The sequence below is a fragment of the Castor canadensis genome, chromosome 1 (genome assembly GCF_047511655.1).
Source record: "Castor canadensis chromosome 1, mCasCan1.hap1v2, whole genome shotgun sequence".
NCBI lineage: Eukaryota > Metazoa > Chordata > Mammalia > Rodentia > Castoridae > Castor > Castor canadensis.
In genome coordinates, this window is record NC_133386.1 from 64,753,334 (window position 1) to 64,768,318 (window position 14,985).

At 36.3% G+C, this 14,985-nt stretch overlaps 1 protein-coding gene across 2 annotated transcripts in view; it reads left to right on the plus strand.

Moving 5' to 3' along the window:
- Mms22l (MMS22 like, DNA repair protein) overlaps positions 1–14,985 on the plus strand; it is a 117,688-nt gene that overhangs the window by 73,184 nt on the left and 29,519 nt on the right. For both annotated transcript variants that reach the window (XM_074077900.1, XM_074077901.1), the window contains exon 15: positions 11,267–11,460. In XM_074077900.1, coding sequence (XP_073934001.1) covers positions 11,267–11,460 — 194 coding nt within the window. The remainder of the gene's footprint in view (positions 1–11,266; positions 11,461–14,985) is intronic.

Consider the following 14,985-nt stretch of genomic DNA (forward strand, 5'->3'; position numbering starts at 1 on the left):
TTCAAATGACTCTTATCTTTGAAGTTCATTTGTCCTAAAAAAAATCTAGAAGTTTTGAGATTATTATGCATGGTTTCTAGATGACTTAAAATAGCTATTTTGTCTAAATCTGCTTTCGCTTCATTAGATACCACCCTTTGGTTATATTTCTAATAAATTTCTTTGTCTACCCCCACACACCCTGATCCCAAACATGAATTTTGAGGAACAGGTCTACATCTTTTTCATTTTTGAATCCCCAGTGGCTGCATAGTGCTTAGAATACAGTGGGCACACGTTCTTTAAAGCATAATAAACCATGTCAATACAATCGTTATTACGCTCACAGATTCTGTGGGTCAGGAATTTGAAAAGCCAAGCTCAGCTCTCACCTATTTCACTATATTTGCCCATTAGCTAGGATGAGTCAGTGCCTGGGATAACTCAAAAGAGAGTACTGGAACAGCCAAAATTGGAGAATCCCACTCCTAGATGACTTCTTAGCATGTCTAGTGTTAGGAAACTGAAACCTTAACATCTAGCATGATGCTGTTTTCTTTGATTCTTTCTATGATGTTCAGGGCTATACTTGGGGATCAGCGGTAAACTACCACCCCCCTCAAGACAGAATAAATGACAGTAACAGAGACTGCAACAACTAAACATATTCAACTTAGGATAGCAGAGTAGAAAACCCATTTCTGAGAGCGTTTGTAATTTGTTGTGCTAATACCGCTGGTGCTGGTAGATCAAGCTTGCTCATATTGGTTTACCATGCTCATTTTCATTAGATGGCACCATAAAATAGTACACAAGAATGAGGGAGAGGGGATGGAGAAGAGAGAATATTGTGAGCAATAGTTTTAATAGCCCCGTGTATATGTATGTACAAACTTATGCATGTACATATTCACCAGTATGGTTTTTCTTGAAAATATTTTCAAAATAACTAGCATGTAACATTAGCCTCATGCAGTTGCCAAGGGTGACTAAATGTATAAATACTTATATGCTCTAAGTTTTAGTGGTAACAAACTGTTAAGAATGTGTATGTTGGATATATAATTTGGTTTTGTTTTTGTTGATTTTCTTGACCTTTAAGAATTATTTACTCATGACTAACTTTTGAGATGGTGTGGCCCTCCATGACCTGAACATTCTGGTTATATTATACATCGTTCTCCTTTACCTTTCATCCGGTAGTGATACCAACTTGTTTATGATTCCCTTCCTACACCATGCAATTGCATGTCACTATGCTTTTTTTCATATTATTTCAGCTTCTTGAATTTTTGTATTACTTTTCAATTAGCTAATACAACTTACATGATGGTAATGGTATGTTTCTTCCAAAAATCCTCCACTGAATCCCCAGTTCATTTTTTGTCTCAGCACTTCACTATACATTCTTTGAGATCAAGAATCATATTTGGCATCTAATATAAGTCTGATGTTTTTAGTAGACACTGACATGTTCATTGTCATGAGCTGAGCTTCTGGGGAGAATGATTCCTGCATCTTACTCTTGGATTCTAGGTTCAGACTTCCAAAAACATTTTGGATGTTGTTACTTAAATTTTCTGTTTTTAATTCAAATTGTACCGATCCTCCTAACATTTAGTTTCCTTTCCACAAAATTTAGCAATAGGCTTTCTGTCCTCTCCATCACAATATGCCAAATAATTACCATTGGCTTTCTTTTCTTTCATAAAATAACTCAAATTGCACATTAGCTCCTACTTACATGTTTGCAGAAGCTTTCTAGTTAGTCTCGCCTGTCTCTGATGAATCAATACAAAGCACTGTTTTTATTATATAATTTCCCAGTTCAAAAATCCTACAGTAACTACTTACTATCTTCAGAATGGACTTTTGATTTTATTTATTGATTTATTTGGTAGGACTTGGGTTTGAACTCGGTGCTTCACTCTTGCAAAGTGGGAGCCACACCTTCAGTCCATTTTACCCTGATTGCTTTGGAAATGGGATCTTGAGAACTATTTGCTTGAACTGTCCTTGAATGGCAGTCCTCCTGATCTCAGCCTCCCAAGTAGCTAGGATTACATGTGTGAGCCATAGGCATCCAGCTTGATTTTAACAGCAGGATTTACCTTAATCATTTTCTGTCACAGAGTAACTTCTTATGAAATGAAGAGGAAAACATGACTGAATAAATGGGGCCCCATTTTTAGTAAATTTAATACCTTCTACTGCTACTAAAATTCTCCATTATAATCAGAATAGTTACTTTTTCCTGCCTTGTACTTGCTAGGCAGGTGTTCAGCCATGCCTCCAGCCCTTTTTGCTTCAGTTAGCTTTCAGATAGGATTTCACAATTTTGCCTGGGCTGGTCTCAGACTGCAATCTTTCTCCTCCCCTAACCACTAGCTGGGATTATAAATGTGAACCACCACACCCAGCTTGTTGGTTGAGATAGGATCTCTCTAACTTTTTGCCTGGGGTAGCCTCAAACTGCCATCCTCTTGATCTCCATCTCATGAATAGCTAGGATTATAGTTGAGTCATGCTCTGAGCTTTTATGTTCTTAAGATGTAAAGTATATTATACTTTGTGATTTGTTATCGACTTTGATTTTATCCAAAGTTCTTACCATGTCTTAAAAGACCTCACATGATCTGGAACTCAGCTATGTCTTTGAGTTCATCTGCAATTCCTTCTGTCACCTGTTTTGCTTCAGCCACATTAGCCCCCTTATTTCTAGAGCCTGTGAAACTGCCAGCCTCAGTACCTTTGCACTTTCTTCTCTTTAGAATCTTTCTTCTTTCTTCATACATGCATGTGATTCCCTCCCTAGCTTATTTGGGGTCTTTGCTCAAATGTCACCTTCTCAAGAGGTATTTTCTGATCACCCTAGTTGAAATATTAGCTCCTGTGACTCATTTATCTCTAATCAGAATATAAGCTCCCCAAGGATAGAGACTTGTTCTTTTAAACTTGTAGCCCTAGAACACGTGCAATGTGTGTTTTATTAGAGAATTAAGTGAATCGATTTTATATGTCTTTGTGCTTTTACTTTCCCCCTTCTTAATTAAGTAGTCCTTATCTGTCCTTACCCTCCATGAAATATTTTGTGAATTGGTTAAACAATTCTTTTCTGAATTGGTAAAACAGGCTGTAGTTTGTTCTTACAGGTACAGAGCAGAGGAGAAGCAGAATTATGTGTGGTCTTGTTACTTAGTACAATCCATAGGCAACTAGCTGTATGGGCCATTTCCTTATCTGTGGTAGTAATTAATTAGAATATGTGCAGTAAATGGAATAGTTATTGTTGATCAGAATCATATATATATATATGTATAGCTAGATAGACACAGATATATGTGTGTTTGTGTGTGTGTATGTGTATTTATGAACCCTGTTCTAAGTATTTGGTCTTTATTAATAAGTTTAATCCTGCAGGTACTATCATTTTTCCTAGTTTAAGAACAAGAAAAGCTACAAAAGTGGCTACTCCAAATGTGGTCTGTGGGCTAGCAGCATCTACCGTATGGAGATGCAAACTTTCAGACCCCTCCCAGACCTACTGAGTCAGTGTTTTAAAAAACAAATAATGTGCTGAGGCATACTATTAGTCAGCTTTTCATTACCGTAACAAACACCTGAGCTATAAAACATGTAGAGAGAAAAAAATTGATTCTGCCTTGCATGTTTGGATGTTCCAGTCAATGATCTGGTACATATATTCTCAATAAGCAATCTTTAATGGTCTGGCTAATGATAATAGTGGCTCCATGTATTGAATATGCCTTGCTTAATACTTGCAACAGATGAGAAATGGTTATCCAGCCTAGCAGTTGGTAGAACAGGATTGATGCTCTGGCGTGTCTATCCCCAAAGCCCAGGTCTTCCTAGTGATACCTTCCTGCCTCTGACATACTTACTAGGATGCAAAAGTAGTGGCAATATGACTAGACTGCACATTATCTTGCCTTATAGTCTACAAAGTCTTCACTTCAGTGCTGTGATTCAATAGTTTAGCAGCTCTTTGGAGGATAATAGGACATTATTCCCATCTAACATACAAAAAACTGAGTCTTGGGGGTTTTCCAAGGTTATAAGTTGCTCACCTGTCTTCTAGACAAGGTTTCATTTAAATAATCCTCCTTTGGTCTTGAGGAGGCTTCTTTTTCCTAAATGGTACGTTATATGTAACTATACGCATGATTGCAGGCACTGTGCTCTTTTCTGTAGTAGTACCTCAAGTAAGTAACCTCTTGGCTTTGTTTTCACATATTTAATCATTTGTCCCCCACCCACTAGCTCCCTGCTCCACACATGCATGAACACACAGATGAACTAAAACACTATCACACCTAGGCACCACAAAGTGTGCTGGATTTCTGCTCATCAGCCTGCTTTCTACTTTCTGGTAATACTGCTTGTCCCAATATCTTGTATGCACAGGATTGGTAGTCACTACTGCAGCTCCCATTACCTCAAGGAGGCTTGTTTTTTGTTTTTGTTTTTTAAGTCTCTTTTTACCTGGAAGCTTTTTATTTTTGTTTTCTGATTTTTTGAGGACAGGATTATATTTAGATGATTTTTAGGGTACCATCCAGCTTCAAAACTTCGGGGCTTTCCTAGTAATATCATTACATTGGTTGTATTTTATTCTTTCTTGATTACAGCCTCTTGTCACAGATGTGGACAAGTATGACAAAATGATTCAAAGTGTCTAAGGTTCTTAAGTAAGCTTAGCTGAAATTAAAAATAGTTATAGAGTATCCTGATTCCCATTCAGTTTCCATTACTTAGATCAGTAAGATACTTAAAATAATCACTTACATGGTTTAGAGCAACTTTTTAACTTAAAATTTCCTCTTATAGTTTTTCACTAATACAGATTTTTTAAAGTTACTATATTTAGAGTAGAGCTAAAAGACACAGCAATCATTATTTTTAGTCCCTTCCTTTCTGTTAGCTCATACAAGTCTGTTTATTATCTTGTGCTTTTTCTGTGTGGTATAAGGTCCAAGAGTAGACAGATTTTCTTGTCTGTAAATTTTGAGGCATAAAAGATTAAAAATATTAAACATCAAACCAGGAATGACATTTATCACTTACAGGAGAAATCAGTGTATACCAAGATTAGAAGTAAAAACCTATAAGCAGTTGTCTGGTAAGTGTTCCTAGAAGCCTGCCTGGGTTTTAGGGAGAGCAGGCTCCCAGGTTTTCCCATTGCCTGGTGAGATGGTAAGTGAATATATGAAATCAGAATAAGAAGTATGAGGCAGATGAAAACAGATCTTGGAAAGTGGGCAGAAGAGCATTTGGATGAAGGAATCAGGAAAGCCCTTGAATATAATGAGGAAAGCAAAAGAAGTCAGGACAACAGAGCTAAAATGGAAGCCATAAGACATGGAAAACTTAGTATGTAAAGGTGTGGGTGTTTACATAGTGTTCCAAGAACATGTGAAAAAAACTTTTGAGGACATTTTTTTCTTTTGGTTTTCACAATAATCCTTTTAGGTGCTTAGAGCAATGTCTGTTCCTGTGCTTGACTCTTAAGACAATAAAAATTGGGGAGTCTTTCTTGTTCCATGCTCATACAGCTCTCAGAAGTAGCTTTGTTAAGAACCAGCACAGGCACTTCTTTTTGTCTCAATTTCTCATTTATAAAATTTGAATGATAATTATTTTGCCTTACAGGATGAAAAATAATACTTAAAAACACTTAACATAATGCTGGGCTTATGGTAAATACCAATAAATGCTAGCTGTTGCTATTATGACTACTATGAAGTCCTTACTATGAAGGACTCAATTTGAGTAACTTGACATTCATGAAATTTCTTTTTTGCTGTGTAGTGTTTCATCTTTTATAATGTCGAATGGGCTGGTGCTTATGTGTTTTTCCATATATATGTATTTACAAAATGACTTTAACCCATGTGAACTTTGAAGAAACAGTTGCTAAGTGTTGGGAGATTTATGTCTCTTTTATTAGTTTTTTTTATTATTTGTACATTTTACCTTTTGTGCAATAAATGTATTTTCATATTCTACTGGTTATTGAAGAAGGTACATAATATGTCATAAAGTAGCAGTAACATCTGAAACTACTATATTCCTTATAATAGTTCATATATATTTTATATTTTACATTGCTACCTCTAGGAATTTTCTACTTTAAACATGTATCCTTAGCAGATATGTTGTAGTCACATCTGATATAATAAATTTATCTTCCAGTACTCTCAGTACAGGTATTTTTCTGGTCCATAACATGTGATTTTAAAAATTACCTGTGAGTGTACCAAGTATTTTTACCTATTTGATTATATCATTCATTATGGTATATCCTGGACATTTCTTGCATTTGTCACTTACTGATTTCTTCTTGAATAGAGAAATTATTATAAATTCCTAAGCAACTTTGTTCTGTGTTAATATACCAGTTAATTATCCCTGTTATCCAGACTAATAAACTAATATAACATGTGTTATATAACATTGGAGTCATTGAGCAGAAAGTGTTCTGCCTATTCCCAGGGTATTTTCAAATCTAAAATACTACATGGATACATATTTCTAAACCAAGTTCAGTGTGGGGTCATTGTCTTACACTGAATTGGAATTTGTCTTTTTTATATTAACTCCACCTTGAAGGATATAATCTCTAACATTAAATTTTTGTGCAATGGTTTGTTGTTTTTTTTAACTTTAATGTATTCAGATCTCTGAATTTATCCCTATATAACCACTAGATGGACTCCGTGGTACCTCAGCATTTTGTTCTGAAGAGGTCATAGGTGGTTCGGATTCATCTTTCTTTGTTAATATTGTCTTGAATGCCTTCTTTCTGTTATCTCTTACAGTCTTTCCTAATGCAAAATTCTGGTATTTACGCTGGCTTGTCAAAAGTACTATACATGGCTCTTCCTGCTCCTTTTTTGTAAATTTGCTGAAATTTTTCAACCCAAGTAAGGAGAGAAAAAGAATTGCCAATGTTTAATGGTTTTTAAACCTGTTTGTGTGTTAGTTTGTGGGCTTCACAGTCAGGTTTAGGTTCAGATTATGGGGTCAGCCCTTCTTAGCCATGTGACCTTTGGGCATAGTATTTAAGTTTCTTGCCATGTTTCACCATCTATAATGGCCCATCCTACAGAGTTCTGATTTTTTTTCTTTATTTAACTGATACATGAAAACTAAAAATAATACATATTAATGGGATAATAAGATATGTTGATACATGTATACATGTTTGGGTAATGTTAAACATATTTAGCTACTCAAGCATTTATCATTTTTTATAGTAAAAACATCCAGAATGTCTCACTTTTTGAAATGTACAACACATAATTATTATCTATACTTACCCTCCTGTGCAATAGCAGAGCTGAACTTCTCACTCCTACTAACTGGAACTTAGTACCCATCAATCATCTTTCTCCATTGCCCCCACCTGTCTCTCATAACCACAATTCTACTCTCAACTTTCAAAGAGATCAACTTTTTATATTCCAAACATAGGAGACATCATGTAGTACTTGTTTTTCTGTATCTGGCTTATTTTACTTAACATGATGATTTCCAGTTTCATCCATGTTGTTGAAAATGATAGAATTTCTTTCTTTTTTATGGCTGAATGGTATTCCATCATGTAGATATCACTTTATCCATTCATTGGTTGATGGACACTTAGTTATTTCCATTTCTTGATTATTGTCAATAGTGCTGCAAGAAATTGTCAATAGTGCTGCAATGAACATAGGAGTGCATATGTCTCTGATATACTGACTTCATTTCCTTTGTATATACAGCACACCCTTGGTATCTTCAGGTATACATTTCAGAGGAGACCACCACTAAAGGAATACTGGGAATGCTCAGGATGCATAGGGTTCAGTGCTGTACTATAGATGCTTGATTCATGTTTCCCATTACATGCTAAAGACCTGCTACAAATCTAAAATTTTCACAATATCACATAAGAATATTATGGCCCTTTTTGGCCTGGGAGCATTACCATAACTTCTACCTTGCTTTTTCCGGCAACATTTGCTTGTTGAGAGGCAGATTTTCAGCAAAAGTAAGTTCTTGTCAGACCACACAATTTAAACACAACTGCTCGTAACACAGGACTGACTGGAACTTGTCTACATTAATGGAGGTGCATACTGTGTATGTGGAAATTTAAAATACTTGTTTTTGAAATTTCTTTTGATTGATATTTATTTTGACTATGTTTAGTCAAAACCATGTATGGTAAATGCACGGATAAGGCAGGCTAACTGTGTGCCCCTAAGTGGGATTGCTGAATTTTATGGTAGTTCTGTTTTTAATTACTTGAAGAACTCTCACACTATTTTCTATAATGACTTAACTAATTTTGCACTCTCACCAACAGTGTGCAAGGGTTCCCTTTTCTCTGCATCCTTACCCGCACTTCTTACCGTTAGTCTTTTTGATAAAAGTCATTCTTGCTAGAGTGAAGTGAGAGTTCATTGTGGTTTTGGTTTGTATTTGAGCATTTTTTCATATAGAGGCTGGCCATTTATTTATGTCTTTTGAAAGATGTCTGTTAAGGCCTATTGAGCATTTAAAATATTTTTTTTAACTATTAAGGTTTTGGAGTTACTTTTATATCCTAACTAATAACCTCTTATCAGATGCAAATATTTTCTCTCATTCTGATGGTCATTTCTTCACTCTGATGATTGTTTCCTTTGATGTGCAGGTTTTTGGCTTAATATAAATCCATTTGTTAATTTTTGCCTTTGTTACCTGTCTTTTGGAGGTTTTATCCAAAAGCTCTGAGACCATTCTGTTGGCCTGAAGCATTTTCCAAATGTTTCTTTAAGTAGCTTCATAGTTTCATGTCTTACATGTAAATCCTTAATCCATGTTGAGTTGATTTTTGTTTACTTTTGAGAGCTAGGGGTCTGGGTTTTTTCTTTTTAAAATATGATCTCTTTATATAGTCCATGCTGGGCAAAACTCCATGATCCTCTTGCTTCAGAATTCTGAGTGCCAGGATTACATGTGTGCATCATCACCACACCCAGCAGGGGTCTAATTTTTAAGTAAAATAATTTCTAGCATATAGAGACATCAGAAAGTTTATTACTTCTTAAGTTATAAGTCTTAGTTAGTGAATAAAGTGATTTTAAAAACATTTTATTAGCATATATTAGTTGTATGGGAAGGTTTCGTTGTGATATTTTCCATATATGCATGCAATGTATCTTGGTTAGATTGACCCCCCCCACCATCATTTTCCCTCATCTCTCTCTCCCATGACTTACATGGTTTCAACATATTTTCATACAAATATATTAAATACATTGACTATATGACTATATTTACTCTTCTTTACCCTTTCGATTCGCCCTCCCCTCTCCTTGAAGTACTCTTCCCCATTAGGACCTGTTTTACATTCCTGTCCTTCATTTTTTTAAGAGTATATTCATTGTTCAAAGGGGTTTCTCCATGGTAGTTCACCTGTGATTATATTGTGTATTAATCAGATTTTACCCCCCCCCCTTATTTTTCTCCCTTATTCCTACCCCCTAGTATTCAACAACTTTCAATGTATTTCATTATACTATCTTCCTACACAATTGCAATGTAGTTTTATTTAGAAAAAGAGAACAATTATCTATTCTACCCAAGTACAGTATGTTATTCATTATCTGTTAAGACTAGTGTACTTGGAAAAAGCTACAAAAGGCAGTGGAAACGGTAGTATTATTTTACTTGGACTTCATTATGTAGAAATGAAGATATGTAGACATGTACTCATGATCTTAGCTATGTTGATATAGGCAGTTGAACTGGTTGCCAAATGAAGTTAGCAGTGTATTATTCATTTTATTACAAGCTAAAGGACCTAAAATATAGAATAGTCTCTAGCCTGTAGTTCAGGTTGAAGACATCTCAGGCAGGTTTTTACACGGAGCAGACATAATGGATACTTGTTTAACTTTTATGAGAATTGTTTTCTATATATTCAGCAACTTTCCCCAAGCATTTGTACACTTTTTTTTTAGTGCCTTAAGTAGAATTAAGCAGTACCCCTGATTGTACAGGATTCTAATGTAAAGGTACTAATGCTATGTAATTTATCCTTAGAATCTTTACTCCCTTAAGTGTAATTATGTGACAAGATGTGGTCTTGCTTTGATCACTTTGTGGAATTGCTTTAAGTGCATGTACTACTTCTCTGTTTTGTGTAGTTCTTTCAAGTATCTGCTTCCCCTAGATAAACTGTTTTACAAGATCAAGAATACTGTATTGGAATTAAAATAATGTTTCTCTCATTCTCAAAGTATTGATTATTTTTCTAAGTGGAATACTATTTCTGTGAAAGGAAATCTTCTACTTTATTTCCATTGGTTATATTTCACTGTTTTCTGTACAATTGATGAAAGCAAATGGAAGAATGATATCTGTTCAGTTATGTCTACTTTTAGTTGGTCTGGTAGTGATATAAACAGAAACAGGAATAATACTATGGTTGTGCTTTTAATAGATCATATTATTAATTTCTGAGTATACTGCTTAAATGCCTTCTCTTCCATACTCTAAGAAAATCTTTTAGTATTTCCCTATCTTACTTTGGTAACCTCATTTTCCTGCAGATGTGGTTCTATTAAGGACCAGTGATATCTATATTTTCAATTTAATTAAGCAGAAAAAGTGATTAGATGCTGAATCAAAATTTAAGGCAGTATAAATTATATTTTATTATTTAATAAAAAGTAACTTTTTATTGTCTGTCTAGTACATAAAAATGATTATAGGTCTTTTGGGTCCAAGATACTAAAACTGTATCCAGCACAGTTTTGTATACTAGCACAAGGCCTGTGTCTTTTCTAAACAAGAAAAAATTCTAATTTAAAACACCACACAGATGTACTTAACTTCATCCCAGTATACATCTGTGTCCTAAAGCCCTCAGGAGAAAATGGTTTAAAAAATTGTTTTTATGTCTAGCTTGTAAGTAAAATCACTTGTCATACATGAGTTGCAAAATGCAGACCTTCATTTTGAAGCTGCCTGTTTTTCATTTGGATGTGACATATTAAAAAGCATATAATTAATGGTTGACATTAGTAATTAACATTAACTTTATGGTGCTTAATATGCCATCATTCATCCATCAAATAACCAGAAATGCATTATGTCTTGGCAAAAAGGTTTTAATTATATGAAATGGTCCTTCAGTTTTCATATGGTATAAATGAAAATAGCTAAAAACGTATTTAAGGAAGATTTCCGTAAGCATTTCTTGGGTGTTAGCTGTATTTTTATTTCTTTTTAGGAGTATTCATCAACAATTGTGTCAGGAATTTCAAGGGGAGAATGTGGGCCTAACTGTGCAGTCTTCATTATCAGCTAAAGAGCGCCACCTTGCTGCAATTGCTGGCGCACTGTGGAAAAACTTCTTTTCATTCTTGAAGAGTCAGAGAATGTCGCAGATTGTGCCTCTCTCACAACTTGCAGATGCAGCTGCAGGTCAGCATTAATTGTTAATTTGCTAATCACTTTCTCTTTTTTCAGACTCTGTCAGATTTTCCTCTATTTGGTTAAGAACAAATTCTTGCTTTATAACACTGTAGTAAACATTTTGACAGCCAGAAGGATGAAACAAACTTCATGTTTTTAAATTAGGCTCCTTTGGCTTACTTATTACTAAAAATTAAATGATTACTTACTAAAAATAAAGGGCAGTTTTCAGTCTTAAAAATATTGAAATGTAAACTTTCTTATTTTATACAGTATTTGGAAAGTAAAGTAACATTCCATTACATCTAGTTCAAGTAGTTTATTTTTGAATTGTATGAGCAGATATCTAGGCATAAAATAATTTGTACAAAGTGCAAAATTATGTAAAATGAATAGCACTTCAACACTATGAGTGTGAGATCAGAATGTCATTGAACATAGAATGTTATTGTTCTGACTTCTACTAGATTCTATTTAGGTTGCAATTTTTACTTAATTTGATTATTGACCTTAACACATGTTCTTAGGCTTTAGGGGACTCAATCAAATGAAATTATAGACAAGATTTTGAATATATGAGCATATGGACAGTTTTCTGAGAATAGGTTATTACCTTTCTAAAGGGATATTGTGCCCAAAATATATTAAGAAATACTGGAATAGACAGAGATCAATGTGCTTTAAGTATGACATGTATTTAAGTAAGGTTAATTTAAAGGTATTTTATGTACTTAAATGTAATGTTCTTAAAAATCTAAGATGTAAATCAACATGCATTTTACCTGGCATGGGTGAGGAAAGTTGAGCTGTGAAAGCAGCTACATAAAAGACTGAATGATACAAATTTTGGAAGATCTTGAATTCTGGCAGCAATTTTATCTTTTTCTTTTTTCCTTAAACTCAGGGCTTCATGTTTGCTATGCAGATGCTCTTACACTTTAACTACTCCCCTAGCCCTTTTTTGTGTTGGATATTTTTGCGATAGGGTCTTGCAAATTATTTACCAGGACTGGCTTTGAACCATGATCCTCCTGATCTCTGCCTCCTAAATAACTAGGATTATAGGTTAGAGCCACTGACACCTGGCCTTTGATAGCAATTTAATAGTTAAGACTTCACAGTGGCTCACACCTGTAATCCTTTCTACCTGGGAGGCTACGGTTGGGAGGATCACTGTTCTAGGCCAGCCCTGGGCAATGAGTTCACAAGACCCAATTTCCAAAATAACCAGAGCAAAATGGACTGGAGGTGTGGCTCAAGTGGTAGAGCACCTGCTTTGCAAGCACAAAGCCCTGAATTCAAACCCCAATCCCACCAAAAAAGAAAAGATTACAGTGACAAATGCAAGAACTGTGAAAGGGTGATGGTTTCCAACTACTATAATTTCTGTAAAAATAAATATTGATATTCAATAAGTTGAACCAAAGCAGTCATTAATAACCAATATGACTTACCTTTCATTCATCATTCTAATTGACACTTAACAAAATTAAGATTGCTTCAGTTTAGTCAGTGTTGTCTTACGTTCTGAACATAAATGGTATATAATTATACACAGCAAAATGTGTAGGTTTGGGGTTTGATTTGAAATACAGACTTAGTAGTTTGCCAAAGAATGATTTCATCCATTTAAAAGAAATCATTGAAAGCCACACCTGTAATCTCAGCTGCTCAAGAGGCAGAGATCGAAGGATCATGATTCAAGGCCAGCCCAGACAAAGTTACCCAGATCCTATCTCACTAATAAGCTAAGCATGCAAATCAGGCCCCTCAGCTCTAGTTCTGCTCTGGGGATAGGGGCAGGGTTTCTGTTGCTCCATGCCTTGGACCCCCATCCTCAGAACTGTGGTCACTAAGTGCCTTGCATAGAACACCTCTCCCCTTTGCCCAGTCAACTTTCTGGGGGATCTTCCCCCCTGGAACAGCCTGCAGGTGGCTGTAGTGTAGGCTGGTCTGGGAGGAACCAAGCTTTTCCCTCCTGACCTCCTCCCTTGGGACTGTCAGAGCCCTTACCAGTTTCTGCTTGGGAGGGAGGGAGGAAGGAGAAGGTCTATTTACCACTTGTGAGGGGAGCAGGGGATCCTTCCTTCAGGACCCCAAAGTCCACCTTCTTTAAGCTGATGACTACGGCTGCTCCTTATCAAGCCTGGACACCTTACTTCTTCCTTAACCACCTTAAGGCCCTGGGGGTTGGCCCCTCTAGCAATGCATCCTCCGGATCTGCACAGGACCCTGTTATAGTACCATATAAATATGTGTAAATAGATTTTTAAGGGAAGGAGAGAGGGAAGGGTCTCTGTAGAGAGGGTGCTCCCTCTCCCCTTTCCTGGGCCCAGAAATTGTGGGGAGGAAGGGAAATGAGTTTTACATTTTTTAAACTGCTGTTTTCTGAAAGGTACAAGCTGGGCCCAGGGGCTGCAGTCTTTGTCTTCTGTCCCTTACAGCCTCTTTGCTCCATTCATTCAAAAAAACATTTATTGAGCGCCTTCTGTGCCCGGCAACAAGCTAGGCCCACCAGCTAAGTGAATGGGGGATCTTTACCCTCTAACTGGTGCCTCCTCCACTCCATTCCACCAGTGCCTTTAGGGTATCTGCAGGAGATGGAACCTTCTGTGGGGCTTGAGAGGTCTTCAGGAAGCCTGGCCTTGCTGTCCTTCCCTGTGCCAACCCACCCCTGCCGCCTCCTTCCTCGCCCGCTGCTGGCTGGGAGCAGCTCCCAGGACACCCTGCCTTCCAACTCCAACTTCTGGTTCTGAAACCCCTCTGCACACATCTGGAATCTGGAGGTCAAGGCCTTGGGCTCTCGCAAGGGTCTAATGGTTAAGTGGACCCACAAACTAGTGTCAAGGGAGTTGGGGAAGGGAAGATATGGTTGGCTGGAATCAGTAATCGTCCCATTTAAGTGCCTTCTCATAGACTCGTGATGTGATAAGAACTAAAGAGAAGCCAGACCCCCTAAAACAATAAATAATAAGGTGAGCATGGTGGTATACTCTATGCGGGAGGCCACACAGTTAGGAGAATCATAGCCCTGATCAAAAATGGGAGACCGTGCCTGAAAAATAACTAAAGCAAAAAATGGCTGCAGGTGTGGCTTAAGAGGTAAAGCACCTGCCATGAGACCCTGAATTCAAGCCTCAGTACCACCAAAAAATTAACAAATTAATTAAAAAAATTAAAAAGTCATTGAATACTCATTTTTATAGGACATACTTGTATGAAAAAAGAATAATATCTGCTCTCATAAAGTTTATCATCTAGTCGAGGAGAACAATAATAAAGTGTTTTAAGTGTGTAATATGTAAAATGATGGTAAATACTGTGAGAAGAGATGAAAACACAGAAGATGAGGATGGGGAAAGATCAAAGATAGTTTGCAACTTTAAGCAGAGTGGTCTGCCAGGCAGACCTGAGAACGTAACATTAGAGCAAAGACGTGAAGACGATGAGAGACCATGTTATGCAGAAACCTGTAGGCAAGAACATATCTGGCATACTTGAGGAACTTTTGGGAAGCAGCAAAGACCTGTGGTT